Raw genomic sequence first — 15,067 nt, 5'->3', positions numbered from 1 at the left:
ACCCTGAGATCTGTCCTTGATACGTATATCATCACTGATCTAAGATATTTTTACTCAACAGATTTACCTTCGACTTGTCCCCTCTTTCTTCCTATTTTTCTTCCTCCCTTTTCCTGCCCCTTCTTTCTTTCATTCTGGTGATAGAACCCTGTGGTGCTTTACCACTAATCTACATCCCCTAGCCCTTTTTATTTTTTATTTTGAGACAGGGTCTCCCTAAGTTGCTAAGGCTGACCTTGAACTTGTGATCCCCCTGCTTCCACCTCATGAGTCTCTGGGATTATAGGCATGTGCCACCATGCCTGGTTATTTGATATTTAAATTCTCTTGTTCAAGAAGTATATTCCAATCTATGTAATTATCTGAAATTAAAGAGAGTAATTGTCTGAAATTAAACAGAATGGTTTTAGGTTTATTGTAGGGAACAAAAGGCAGCCTGTCTTACCTTCTGCTCAGCTGTCATGGTTAGACTCTGGAGCCTGATGGTCATGTTTCCAAGACTCTGTTCAAAGGCTGCCACGAGGTGAGCCTGGAGGAGAAAGATACAACCTCAGCTAGGTAACCCTGCTGGGCAAGAATGCCCAAGAGGTGCCAAGTCTTCAGGTCAAAAGTCTTACTGGGGCCACTTGACCTGACCCCACCCTTATCTCCCATTCTTCTTACTCCCCACCACTCTTTGGAATCAGTTACTCTACCTTTCATTTGCTCAAAATCCTGTGCTTCTTCCCACTTCAGGCTGCTGTGCCTCCATTCCCTCCCGCCCAGAATGTTCTTCCTGCCCTGTCCTTGCCTAATTTTGATGTGTCTGTCAAAAGGTCTCATGTCATGCCCGTGACAACTTCAGACTAGGTAGTTTCCCTCATATTCACTCTCACAAGCCACTGGCCTTCTGGCGTAAGCTTTGTGAAATTGTAGTTCAAATACATGTGGTCTTGGTCTGGGGATGTAGCTCAGTAGTAGAGCACCTGCCTAGCATGCACGAGGCCCTGCGTTCCATCCCCAGTACTGAAAAAAAAAAAAAAAAAAGAAAATCAAACAAAAACCATGGGGTCTTGTGACAGCTGCTGTGTGTCTGCATTCTCTAAGACTTCATTCTGTATTATGGGATGATCACTTTCCATTTTGTTCAGCAAGTGCCAAACTCATAGGAAGCATGTATGTAGAATAAACAAATGGTTGGCATATTTTGCTTGTTATAATCCTGGTTAATAAAAAGCCACTGAAAGGCCCATCTGCTACCTCCCTGGAGAAACCTCTCCTAGTTTCCCCAGGGGTTATGACTTTCCCACAGGCTCCCACGCACTTTCATAGGCTTCTGTTAGAAAACAACATCAGATATGCTATGACTTTACATAGCACCAGGACATTTTAAAAAATGCAGCCAATTACAATTAAAACATGCATCCAATTTTCAGAGATGTTAACAATATGTGTGTCTGTAGGGGGGACCCATGGATCCTGGAGTTGAGAACTATGGCATTTTCCTGCATGTCCCCTTCTCAGTAAGTCCCCCTTCAAGGTTAAGAGGTGACTTTGCCTCCCAGTACTAAACCTCCTGCCTGGGATGCAGATTAGTAAGTAGTTGAAAAGCTGGTTGAATGGGGATCCTGTTAACATCATTAAAACCAAGAATGAAGAGTGGATGCATTTTCAGTCATGTTAAGGAATTTCCAGTAATCAAATTAAGAATATCCATTAGTTCACCAGGACTGTCCAACTTCCAAACTTTATTTGTACAAATGAAATAGTGGCGGTCTTCTGGTTAGAGGCATTTGGGCAGCAGAAGAGATGGATTGTCAGACCAGATGCTTGATGGGGGGTGACACCAGGTCTGTTTTCTTCTTCCCTGCATCCCTGCTGGCACAAAGCTACCACAAGATAAATGTGTTGCGTGGGCAAATAAAAGACTGAAAAAAAAGCACTTAGGTGAGGGTGCTCGTGTGGCCCAGGGGAAGGAACGGGATTTAGAGCAAGAGGTCTTTGGTGTTCCCTCTCATGCCTTTTGATTATCCATAATGCTAAGCAAATCGTCTAATCCTAATGGCCTCAATTTTCTCATCTATAAATAACATCTATTTTCTTCCCAGGGTTATTTTGAGCACCACATGAAATAAGACAGGTGAAAGTGGTCTACAAACTGTTGAGGAATTGCAAAACACAGAGATGAATAAGCACTGCGTGCAAAGAAAGAGGTTTGGAAATGAAAGAAGAAACTACGAGAGGAGATGTGTCACTTGAACACAGGTGTAGGGTTAGGGAGCAGACACACAAAGGAGTAAGGAGGGACCAGAACAGGGACCTGAAGAAGATACATGGAGGAATCTTGGAAGAAGTGAGATTTGATCAAATTATAAAATTCTAGAGGAAGAAAGAGATGAGTGGGCATTAAGGGTAGGGTGGTCTCTGAGGAGGGTTAGTGCCATCTCAATCTAAGGAGGGACCTAGAAAGTCACTCTATTTACTAGACAGGCAGGGGTGCTCGATGGTCGAAGGTCAAACGAAGGTCAAGTGTTGGCAGGAAGCAGGGCCACTTGTAACAGAAAGGTCACATGGAATAGTTTTTCTCTGAATGCACTGTTGAAAATGGATAAAATGCCTCTTTATTTTAAAATAAAGATACATGCTTTAGTTTGCCCTGGAAAACATGTCAAAACCAAAGCCAGTTGCTTCAACTCGATCCCACAGTGTTGACAAAGGCCAGGGGTCAGGACATGGATGTCTAAAGTGTACCCTTGCACTGCCGAGGAATGGGAAAGCTCAATTTAAATGACTGAATTTCTATTTTTTTTCCATTCTGCATTTAATCTCCATCCATGATTCCAGTTGTGGGTATTTGTATTTTCTATTAAATTAAAAACGAAAACAAAACCTTGACCCCATGGAGACGGCTACTGAGAAAAGCGCTTTTGCAAGCTCAGAGAGAAACCGCATTAGCTCGGAGGAGCCACAGGATCTCATTTTGCTGGCCAGCGAAAGGGCTGCCTTTGTGTCCTGAGGGCAACTGTGAAAATACAGGTCTTGGGGAGCCTGGTTCAGAGCCACACAAGCAGCCTCCTCATCAGCCCCATTCTCACATTCCCAGGGAAAACAAACAGAGTGGTATAAAAACACCCACAGAAGGTGGCTTTGAGTAGTTTGTCCTAGAAAAACAAACACAGCTTGGACTTCGAGAAGATGGCAGACAATAAAACACGTTAGCACTGCCTGTGGTGTGTGGTAAGACCAAATATTTACTTTAAAACAATACTGGTTCAATGGCTTTTATGAGGAACAAAACACACTTTTGAATCATCTAAGGGATCTCACTCCAACTCTTCTGGAACAGAGAGCAGAGCTCATGCAAATGGCTCAACATAAGGCTCCCTGTGGCAATGCAAGGTCACTGGGGGAATTTGCCCAAGTTCATGGACAAGCAAATTGGTTGCTACTTGTTGGTTCATAAAAAAGAGTGGCAACTGACAGCTGTCATTCTTAACTAGGACAGTAGCTCAGAATCACTTGGGAGGGGGCTTCTGTCAATTTTCATGTGTTTAGATTGTACCCAGAAGACCCTGGCTCACTGGGCCCAGGGGGAAGTTCTGGGTTTGGATACATACATTTGATTACCAAGATGAAGAATCTACCCACAAGCTTCTGGTGCTGCTGCTACCTTTTGAACATGATCTAGGCCTCAGAACTCAGTTCTCACATCAATGCTTAATGTCCTTTTGATACTGTTACTGATAGTAGAAGAGGTTAAGAAAATAAAGGATTATAGAACATAGAGATTTCCAGAAAGGTAAGAGAACTTGGGAGACTGAATAATAATGAAGGTAGTTACCAATTATTGAGCTTATAATTAAGGTCAGGCCCCGTTTTATGTACTTCATGTGCAGACTTTAAAGAGAAAATGGTTTCCTTGAGTAGATTCAAGCTAAGCTGGGAATCACCAGGGCAAAAACTCCAGGTAAATGATTACTTTGGAGTGTTGACTCAGTGTCCCAGTCAAAGAGAAACAAGCTTTGATGTCACTTTCCATTTTTACAGTGTTTCAGGTTCACACAGGGTGCTTTCTCACAGACTTTAACACATTGGCCTGTGGTCTCCGGCTGGGCTGGGAACTCCTGGGCAGGAAGCCGTGTCTCAGAAGCATCTTAGCACCTTCTAGAACCTCAGGTTCTGCCTTCTGAGCTTCACCCTCACTGGGTCATAGTTCACAGTAGGGCTTGTCGAGGTAGTGACCTCTACTCTGCCTAGCCAGGACGCTTCCTAAACACCAGCTATATCACTTTACAGCTTGCTTACAATCCACAGACAGGTCTCTCCTAATGTCAGGAGGAACCCAAGATCTCATCCTAACAGCTCAAAGACACTTACATCCAATCCTTGCCTTTCTTAACACCTTCTTCCCCACTAAGCTCTAGATTCTAATTATACCAAGCTACTTGCGGCTCAAAATGCATCACGAACTTTCCCCTTTCTTTGCACAGATTACTCTCTTTAGTTAGAACGCTGTCCTCCCTGTGAACCCTCTCCTACATGACATCCATCAAATATCACCTCCTCTGGGAAGTCTTTTTTGACTCCCTCCTAACTCCCACCAACACTGAGGGTGGTACTCTTCCTATACATTCCCCAGCCACCTCCCCTTATCTCTGCCATAATAGTTATCATGCCAAGGGCCAGTTGTTTGTTTTGTCTCTCTGCTCTACCAGAGACTGAATGCTAAGACGACAGTACTGTGCTTGCTCTGCTGCTGAATTCACAGCGCCCAGGGCACAGCTGGCACACAAAACAGTTGTTGAAGTGAATGCTGGTTGGCAGTGTCTCCTGAACACGTAATCATGCATGTCATAATTACAGAGCAGCTTCGCTGTTTATTATGGAGCCCTAAAGTTCCATTGTTTTATCCTTTTCTTTCCTTTTCCATTCCCCTACCCCTTTGAGGATGAAATTCTCAGAAAAGAGAAGGGAAAGGAAACTGGCACTTAATTTACTGCAAGCACTGATCATGACCACACAAATAGGTAAGGGGGACTTTAGTTTGCCCTGAAAAACATGTCAAAACCAAAGCCTGTTGCTTCAACTCGATTCCACAGTGGACAAAGGCCAGGGGTCAGGACATGGATGTCTAAAGTGTACTTCTGCACTGCAGAGGAATGGGAAAGCTCAATTTAAATGACTGAATTTCTATTTTTTTTTTAATTCTGCATTTAATTTCCACCCATGATTCCAGGTGGGAGCATTTGTATTTTCTATTAAATTAAAAATGAAAACAAAACCTTGACTCTACGGAGACGGCTACTGAGAAAAGTGCTTTTACAAGCTCAGAAAGAAACCACATTAACTCAGAGGAGCCACAGTATCTCATTTTGCTGGCTAGCGAAAGGGCTGCCTTTGTGTCCTGAGGGCACAGAAGAGCAGAGTCAGGCTCAGGTGGTAAAGAACTTGCCTAAAGTCACACAGCCAGTTTGTGTGAAAGCTGACAGTCACATCCATGTTGTTAAGTTGTTGTCCATCTTTATTACACGGTGCTACTTCTAAGTATTCAGAGATGGGGGCCTTGAGGCAATGCTTGGAAGGCAGAAATGGCTGCCTCCCATCCCACCCAACCCAGCAGCTCCCACCCTGAGATGCACTCACGTTGGCTGTCAGTTGGGTGGTCAACGCGGAAACCTTCTCCTGGGAGGCATCCAGTTCCCGCCGCAGTTTGCGAATCTAAAGATGACAAGGCACAGTTACCTGCTTTGGGGAGTCCGTTTCCAGGCTGAGCTGGGTGAAATCATTGATAATAGTGAAAGAGGAGATTCAACTAGCAATGGTTCCTTACCTCTGACTGGCACTTTTCTTCTGGCTGTAAATAAATCACAAAGGAAATTAGACTAGCTGAGAAGCAAAGAACAGTACATTCCAGCCTATGGGGGAGCAGCAAATTTGGATACTCAGAAAAATCTGGAAGACTTATTTTCTTTTCTGGTATATTTCTCTGGCTAAACTGGTTCAATTAAGTTGATCCATCTACAGAATATCATCTTAAGAAATAAGAAAGAATTAGAATAATATTCCAACCGATTGTGAGGAGCCACCCAACCTCCACATGGAGATGGGCTAAAGGAAGGTGCTTGGGAAAAGGTATGCATGACAAGGACATGAGCCAGCATTGGGGAGTAAAAACACAAGATGCTAAATTTAAACAGTCTTTAAAGTCTAAACATATCCCATGCAATGTTGGGGATACACTTACACTAAAAGTTTATTTGTTGTTGACCTGAACTTCAGATTTAATTGGATGTTCTGTATTTTATCTGGCAAGCCCATCTAGGGGGCAGGGGTTGATTCTGTCCCCATTTTCTCCCTCATCTGGCCTCCATAGGGTGCTACAGTAGGAGCAGAGGGGGCAGAAAGGCCTTAAAGTGAAGGGCTGAGAGCTCCTGTTCATCCAGCCTGCTGGCTCCACAGCTTGTGAGGATACCATGGCCTTCACTTCCTGCTGTGCCACCTTGAGTCCTTCAGTTACCTGCAATTCCTGAGAGTAACGGTGAACCTGTGAAACTTCTTACTGGTAAAGCCCTCCCTGCTTCCAGTGGTAACACAGATACTGGCCAGAAAGAAACTAGAAGACTCTCTCTTCCCACATGGGGAACCCACATGAGCTGGAGGAAACTGCTACAGGAGGAACCTTTCTTTGTCTCTTCTCTGGTTCCCACAGGGGCTCATAAGGAAGGACTCAACCCTCCACCCATTTCCTGGAAATGCTGGAAGTATTCCTGCCCTTCTCTCCACCCACCACTCAGGGATGGAGGAGTGACTTGGGAGCCAGGGATAGGAGTAAATATCAATGAGAACATTATTTTGTCCTTAGGTTCTCAGTGAGTACCCTAATCTAAGTATACTAGTAATTACCCCAATATTTTTAGGAATCGATATCTGGCTCTAGTGGGTACTTCTGATAGTTAAGAGCACAAAAACGATTCATTAGATCCTGTAGACTCACACACACAAGCGAGAGCAGGTGGGCAGCTGTTTTCTGTCTCATCTTCCTTCACACCAGGCTCCCCAGTGCCCTTCCTCCTGATCCTGCTAAGATCTCTTTTCTCCAGGCTGGCTACTAACTAAAGCAACTCACTTTTAAGGATCGGAGGCCAAATTATTTAATCTTTGAAGTAACTCTGTAAAGTAGTTTTTTTGTATGCTGTTTCTGAGGTTTGGAGAGGTTAAGTATATTACCTAAAATCACACAGTGACAATCTCCTCCTCTGAGAAACTCAGAAGAAGGTACTTCCATCTCAAGGCTCAGACTTGCCTCTCAGATAACATTGTCACAACTCTCTTTGTCCATTATCCATCCATCAAACAAATATTAATATCCCCCCCACCATCTAACAAGTATTAATTGATTTCTGACTTGGTGCAATGTTTTTAAGGTCCTAGGATAGAGTTAAGAACAAGTGACAAGTCTCTAACCTTGTGCTGCTTATATCCTGATAATAATAAGCAGTACTGACTGAATGCTTGCCATGTGCCAGACTCTTCTAAGCACTTTATTTTCATGATTCACTGATTCTTTATGATAACCCTTTAAGTGTGTACTAATTCTATTGCCTTTTTTTTTTTTTTCATATGAGAAAACTGAGGCATAGAGAGATTAAGTAATTTGCCCATGGTCACAGCTGATGAGTGACAGAGCTAGGGTGATCCAAGGCAATCTAGTCAGCCTATGGGTATAACCAGCACATGCTCCTTCTCTTGTACTACAGCTACATTCTCAAGGAAATGTTCCAGAACTGAGTCCTGTGACTTCTAAGTCTGATCTAATGAAGAAAATAGTGAGAATGTCACAGCTATCTAACATATGGGAGGCTGCCGGGGGCCTGTTAGCATGCTGAAGCACTAACAGCCCCACTTTTAAGATATTCTGTTGACAAGTTTTTAACAGTCTTGGCCACTGTCTGCCACTGTGCCCACCTGTTGCTAAGGCTGGGCCAACAAAAGTCATGTGCTCTGCATCTTGCCACCAGCTACTGCTGATCTTCTTTACATGTGGGAGCCCCGTGTGGAACTTCGGGCCTCCATCTGTTCCACAGTACCCCTGGGAACTTCACTGCTCTTCCCTCCCAATGAAGAAAGCAAGTCTGCTGCCACCTGTGGCCTCTGAGATTCTCTGTACTCCAAGGGCTGGCCATGACTTCTCCTTGGCTATTATTTAGCATCATGGTGCCTTTTTTTTTTTTCATTTGTAATTAAAATTGCAGGCAAATTTCAGACAGAAGAGCATTTTTGAATATCCAAGAATTATAGAGATTTCAAGGGAAGAAGCTGCTATCCTCTAATTAGAGACTAAGACTCTCAGCTAGTAAGCAAATTCCTTGGTCTGAGTCTGTGGCGACTGAAGAGACCAAAGATGACACCTTAGCATTTACAAAGGGGGCTGAGCATTGTTTCTGCATTTCATCACCTCTCAGAAGCTAATAATAGACAGGGGACCACACATCACTGCTAGGTGGTGGCAGAGTCTAGCCAGACTTGCAATTTTTTCTTAAAACTGGCAGACTGCTCTAGCGTGAAAACATTCTAATGTTAGTCTATTTTTTTTTTTTTTTAAAGTCTGCAAAAGCAATCTATAATCTCAGAGCAGGCACACGTAAGAATAGTAAATGGGAGATTTTGACTAAGTGAAGGTCAGAGGTTCTGGAGACTCACACATCGCCTTGCTCAGATTTCTGATATTGAAGGCAAAACTGAAACATCCTGAATAATGGTAATTTGTCCAAAGTCAAGGGGATAATAAGCTAAGATTAGACCTTGGGTTTCTAGAAATAGAAATAGAATAGACTAGAAATAGAAATTTAAAATTATTATTATAGGTCTTTGGTAATTTGTTGAATTCATAGCAACTCAGAAAGGTCAATTTTGAATGTTATGAAAACATTGTCTTTATGCAACACACCCAGAACAGCAGCTACTAGAAGCCAGACCTTTACTGCAAGAGCTTCTGGCAGTTGGCATGAATGAGGTGCCCCAAGAATTACATGTGATGGCTTCCAAGATCTGAACACTCACAAGTGGAAAAGGCATGCTCTTTTCCTTCTCTGAGAAGGGTCTACTTGACTTTGCATTGACAGAATCCCCTGGATTTGCCACTGGGGAAACATGGGGCACTACAACATCTGCTATGGCTGCTCTGTACCAACCCCAGGAAACTGGAGTCCCACGTCACTCTGGTGCCTCCAGCTTCCACTTTGGGCAATAGGCTCCTTTCTCTCCTAATCCATATCCTTGGAGCTTGGGCCAGTGCCTGGCATATCAATGATGCCAGTAAATACCGTTGAAGTGAATGTAGGTTAGAAAGCACTATTTTTGGTATCTACATCCAAAAATTTTATTCTAGAAGAGAGAACTTTGTTTATCTACTGGCTAACAGCTAGAAGACCATCTCTATGCTTTCTTAGTAGATAATGATTTCATTAACCCCTCCCATGGTCACTATATATAAAACCTTTAAGAGGAAAGCCAGGATCCAATGATGAAATTTCACACAAAATAATCAACTAAAGAGACACAACTGTGGAGCTGGAGGGGTGAGGTAGGTAGGAACAGAAGCAAAAGTTGCTAGGTCCTTCAAATAAGACTGTATCAGCAATTACCAATGTGTTCACTAATAAGAAACAATGAGATCCTGGTCTCTCTCACTTGATTCTGGCACGATCACTTATTTTCAAAGAGCTGCATGCAGTGCATCCTGTTATATAGCTCAGAAACCCAGAATTCTCAACACCTGAATGATTAAAGCATGTGCTTCCTTGGAATTAAAAGGCTAAAGGATTAACAAAGCAACTTTTTTTTTTTCCTGTAGGAATTCCCAAATTAATATTTTTAAGATAAATAGCATATAGCTATAAAAAAGTAAGTTCCACTGAACAAATCCTGTAGTACTGAAAATCCGAATGTGTTGGGTTATATTTGCATTTTGTTCAACAGCCTTCTCAGCGATGACAGTGGCCTTTAGGAACGCTTGTCCTGAGTTGTGCGGGCCATGTTTAACATAATGCATGCACTTTCTCCTTTCTTTCAAACTGACTTTTTGAAAACCTACTAGGTGCTAGGCACTGTCCTCAGCACTAGGAATAAAAAAGTCCTCATCTCCCAGGAGTTTTTATTGCAGTGAAATGTAATGTTCAAACCATTTAGTCCTCAATACGACTCTATAAGGTAAAAACTGCTGTTCTTTCTACTTAACAGAAAAAGAAACTGAGGCAGACAGAGGATTAATGAACTGTTCAAAGCCTTTCTTTTCCATGCCGACCAGCAGGTGGCCAAGGCTTCTCACACATTCTGACAAAAGCACCATATGAACAAAACAGCCAGTTACTGACTTGTTGGTTGGTATATTATAATTAATAGCTGCTTGTGAATTTCAAATCTTGTTCCCTAATTATTTGATCCCCTTATAATGGAAATGCTCTCTCCAGGAGCAATGTTCATTGTATTTTATTCCTGACACATTTGATAAAGGAATCCAAGCTCTCATGATCATAGCCAACGGCACTGATTTATACTCACTGTAGAATAAATGGACGAGGTGCTGGAAACCAAGGAGAGCGAGGATCCATGAACTATTAAAAGAAAAAACAAAGTGAATTGCACAGCTGGCTGCTATGGAACCAGAAAAGGGAGTGGGGAGCAGGAAATCAGAATTGGAGGACACTGTCAGGCTCAGCATGGTAGTCTCACCTCGGCCTGGGTTGGTGACAGGTCAGGGTAAAATAAGAAATAGTTTGTGAGACTGGGAATGGGGCTCAGTGGTAGAGCGCTTGCCTAGCATGTGGGAGGCCCTGCATTCAGTCCCTAGCACAAACAGAAAAAAGAGAGGAAAGAGGCATATTCCTTGTGGTAGCCTGTGGTAACTCATGATTCCACTATTCAGGGGCAATCTGCTACTGTTCTAGCATATTTTATTCTACTTTTTTTTTCCTAATGTCATTCCTTTATGGGTTGAGATTGTATTGCACATGTATCTTATACCCTGCAAGATATATATATATATATATATATATATATTTTATACCCTGTGCTGTATATTCAAAAAGATGAACAGATTAGTTTGAACCCAAGAGGCTGTTTACCATAGTCAATTCATTTTACATGACCATGTAGCAGAATATGTGGTTCAAAAACATTCACTGAAGTACAGATTCTGCATTGAATTTCTATTGTTTCTGCAAAGTAACAAGCAAGTAGTATCCTTTTTTCTGTTTGCAACTAATACTTTCTGACTTAGATCCTACTTGTATAGCCTTATCACCTCTCCAGCCAGTAGAGATATTTTATTATTCTCATTTTAAAGCCTGATTTTTCTAGGTCTAGGTGTTCTGAATGCCTTCTCTTTTAGAAAGCCAGGTTCTTATTCTCTTGGTAACTTTTTTTTTTTTTTTTTTTTTTTTTAAGAGAGAGTGAGAGAGAGAGGGGGAGAGAGAGAGAGAATTTTTTTAATATTTATTTTTTAGTTTTTGGCGGACACAACATCTTTGTTTGTATGTGGTGCTGAGGATCGAACCCGAGCCGCACGCATGCCAGGCGAGCGTGCTACCGCTTGAGCCACATCCCCAGCCCCCTCTCGGTAACTTCCTGACAACTTATTTCAAAGACTGAACTATTCCTGCTTTCAGACTTCTGAATGAAAACTTTGAATTAGGCCCCACTGTTCTGACCACAGGTGGGATGCCTATACTTCTGTTCTGCATGATAACCTGCAGCCTGAAGCAGAATTCTCAGAAGCAACTTTTTTTAAAATTCTTTTATTTTATTTATTTATTTATTTTTATATGTGGTGCTGAGGATCGAACCCAGGGCCTTGCACGTGCTAGGTGAGTGCTCTACCGCTGAGCCACAACCCCAGCCCTCAGAAGCAAGTTTAACCATGCACTATGGCAGTCACCTACCACTCAAGATGTGAGCTCATCCCAGCAATAGAAGCCACTTGCCAGTGAACCATCAAATGAACAGCGCAGCCTATTACTCGGACGCCTATCTCTGGTCTTTCCAGTAAACCCTCCCTGACCTCCCATTCTTCTTTTATTTGTTCCTATCATACTATGATTCCTTCCCTTCTCTTCCAATCAGGCCTTGGAATCTCTCTGCCTGTACCTTCCAGCCTTGGAATCTCTTTGCCTGTGCACTTCTCTTTGTTGGGATGCCCCTAATAGTGCCCAACCAAATAAGGTGTATGTGAAAAATGTCCTCTCCAAAAAGCCTTTCATTGCCTGCCTGCCGTCTGCATTTTCTACCCACAGAGCTCTGCGATTGCTATCCTGGCCTCTTCTCACTCAGCAGGTACCTGTTCCTCTGAGGCTGACTCCACCCACCATTCCTGTCCCTCCTCTTTGGCAATGCGCTGAGTTCTAGATATTTTCCTCCATTCTTCCTCCATCCATGACAAATCTGACTCATACCTATAAAACTCAGTTTAAGGTGTTAACGGTCAACAATGGCTTTCAGTGTTAACGTGTCCACACATTAACAGAGGCTCTAAAGCCCCAAAGTAGCAGCCTAATGTTCCACAAGGGTAAGTTACTTCAACTGCAGGACCCAGAAGGAAGAGGCCAGACTCCATCAGAGGTTGGGTCAGGTGGAATGTGCATAACACATGGCCACCCTTCCGTCACTGGCATGACAGCCCTGTTCACAGGCCAGCTCCAGAGGGCTACAACAGCCTTTCGCTATTGGAAAATGGAAGTGCTTTCTCTTCTCTCCCTATGTCTTATAATATAAACTCACTGAAGGAGATTAGGCAGCAACTCAGGGCAAGCTTACGGCCCCAGGCAGAGGAGCACAACTGGAGGCTTAAGGTGCAGTCCCTTGTTTTTCACCATAATTAACTCCTCTCTCTTGGTAAAAAGCAAGGGCAAGGCTTTGGTCTAAAGAGACCTGTGAGGGGCTGGGGCTGGGGCTCAGCAGTAGTGCACTTGCCTGGCATGTGTGAGGCACTGGGTTTGATTCTCATCACCACATATAAGTAAATAAAGTCTTAAAAAAAAAAAAAAAAGACCCAGAGTCAACCAAAACTGAGTGTGCCTGGCCTGAGCCACTGTAGCTGCTCCTCCTCCAAGTGACCCGAGTCAAGCCGGAGCCTGGCTGTGCAGCAGATATCCGAAACTAAAACAGCTAAAGTGTGCCATGTAATTATGCTCCTAGTCTCTGTGCCTCCAAAATTTTATAGCTTCAAGGAACCACAGGGAAACCTAGGCTATCTTTGCCACTGAGGAATCAGAAACTCAGAGAGGTTAAAAAAAAAAAAACTTGCTTAAGGTCTCACATGACAATTCAAGAACAGGATATTGAATCTGGAGACTACTTTGCCCTTGGTGACCAGGTCTATTGGTTTCTTTTCTTTCTCTCTCTCTCTCTCTGTCTCTCTCTCTCTCTCTTTTCTTTTTGAAAAGTTTTCCAGTGTATTTTAGAATAATCGCCTAATACCTTTATTTAATCTATACGGAAGCTACACCCAGGACTAAAGTTTGTGAATAAAGAAGCTTTAGACCTCTACACAGAATGTAGAGCCTCTAGACAGAATCAAATGACTGGGCATACTCCAATTAATAGAGCAGTCAAATGTCACACTTGGGAATCAATCTCTCTCTCTCTCTCTCTTGGGAATCAATCTCTCTCTCTCTCTCTCTCTCTCTCTCTCACACACACACACACACACACACACACACACACTTTTACTATTAAAGCATTTTCTCATTTATACTATTGTTTAAAATAATCCTTATTATCACAGAGAATTTGCTGATAATAATCCCAGACTATGCAGGAGTTTCTATCCTTAATTAGAAAATGAGTAAATCAGGGCCCAGAGTGGTCAAGTGATGTGGCCAAAGGCACACAGCCAGTCAGAAGCAAGGAGAAAACCTAGGCATCACACTCTAATTCTCATTCCACAGTTGGGTACCATGGAAGGAGAGAGAAAAAAATGGTACCCCGCCTCTGAGCCAGCAGAAGAAGCATGACAGAGCAGAGAACACATCCATGAAAGACTAGACCTTGCCTGAGAAAGGTAAAAGAGGAAAAAAAAAAAAAAAAAAAGCTATGTGAATGTAGGATTGAGTAAAAAGAGAGCTGGGACTCAAGAGGCTTAGGACCTCATTCTGCACGTCACATCTGTCTCAATTTTGTCATTAAAAAAAAAAAAAAATGGGGATGAAAGAAATGGCCCTTGGGGAGAAGGATATAGGATGATAATTACAGCAATGGCTACCATTGATGGAGCACTTACGATAAGCCCCTCTCAGAGTTATTTGTTAAATGCTTTCCAGGATTTATCTTGCCCAATCTTCACTTCAATCCTCTGAGGCAGGTACAATTATTTTCCACATTTTAGCAATCAAACAGGAAACAGGCTGATCAGAGTCAACCCCTTCCCTGAAGCCACAGTGCAAACCATGGGGGTGACAGGATCTGAATCATGACCCTAACTCAGGGGCTAGGAACATGAGCATGATGCAGGACAAGACTTCCTCCTTACTAAGCTGCCCTACTGCTGGGGAGACTGTGTGAACTGACAGGATGGGGGTCTCTTGGCTTTCAGATCATAGCAGTTCTTAGTCATGACTGATAAAATCATGTTTGTTTGTTTGTTTTTGTGCAAAGACAACCATCTTAAAAATGCACCCAGCATTCCTCGAAGTATATGCTACTAAAATTGATTTTAAGATTGCAGTGTTTTTTTGTTTTTTTGGGGGGGGGAGTATCAGGGATTGAACTTGAGGGCACTCAACCACTGAGCCACATCGCCTGCCTTATTACAAAATTTTATTTAGAGACAGGATCTCACTGAGTTGCTTACTGCCTCACATTGCTGAAGCTGGCTTTGAACTCTGATCCTCCTGCCTCAGCCTCCTGAGCTGCTGGGAGATTGCAGTGTTTTCTGATGAAAATCAATTTATCTGAAATAATTTTGAAAGGTCTTGCATCTGGGCCATTCCTGCAACTAACCTACAGACCTAGGATTCCCACTTACCTTCAAACTGGTAAGTACTGATTCAAACGTACAACCAACTCACACAAACAACTTGCGCTAATTCTAAGT

The 15,067-nt window shown here is 42.8% G+C and overlaps 1 protein-coding gene across 2 annotated transcripts in view; it reads right to left on the bottom strand.

Annotated features, from left to right (window-relative positions):
- Nav2 (neuron navigator 2) overlaps positions 1 to 15,067 on the bottom strand; it is a 260,239-nt gene that overhangs the window by 37,974 nt on the left and 207,198 nt on the right. For both annotated transcript variants that reach the window (XR_013090419.1, XM_076846985.1), the window contains exons 19-22: positions 10,540 to 10,592; positions 5,810 to 5,833; positions 5,623 to 5,697; positions 446 to 529 (exon numbers count right to left, since the gene is read on the bottom strand). Coding sequence is in view for 1 of the 2 variants with exons in the window: in XM_076846985.1 (XP_076703100.1) it covers positions 446 to 529; positions 5,623 to 5,697; positions 5,810 to 5,833; positions 10,540 to 10,592 (236 nt within the window). In the remaining variant the exon portion in view is untranslated. The remainder of the gene's footprint in view (positions 1 to 445; positions 530 to 5,622; positions 5,698 to 5,809; positions 5,834 to 10,539; positions 10,593 to 15,067) is intronic.

Source organism: Callospermophilus lateralis, chromosome 2 (assembly GCF_048772815.1).
Source record: "Callospermophilus lateralis isolate mCalLat2 chromosome 2, mCalLat2.hap1, whole genome shotgun sequence".
Lineage (NCBI taxonomy): Eukaryota > Metazoa > Chordata > Mammalia > Rodentia > Sciuridae > Callospermophilus > Callospermophilus lateralis.
The sequence above is the reverse complement of the archived record's forward strand: the minus strand, read 5'-3'. Positions and strand labels throughout refer to the sequence as shown.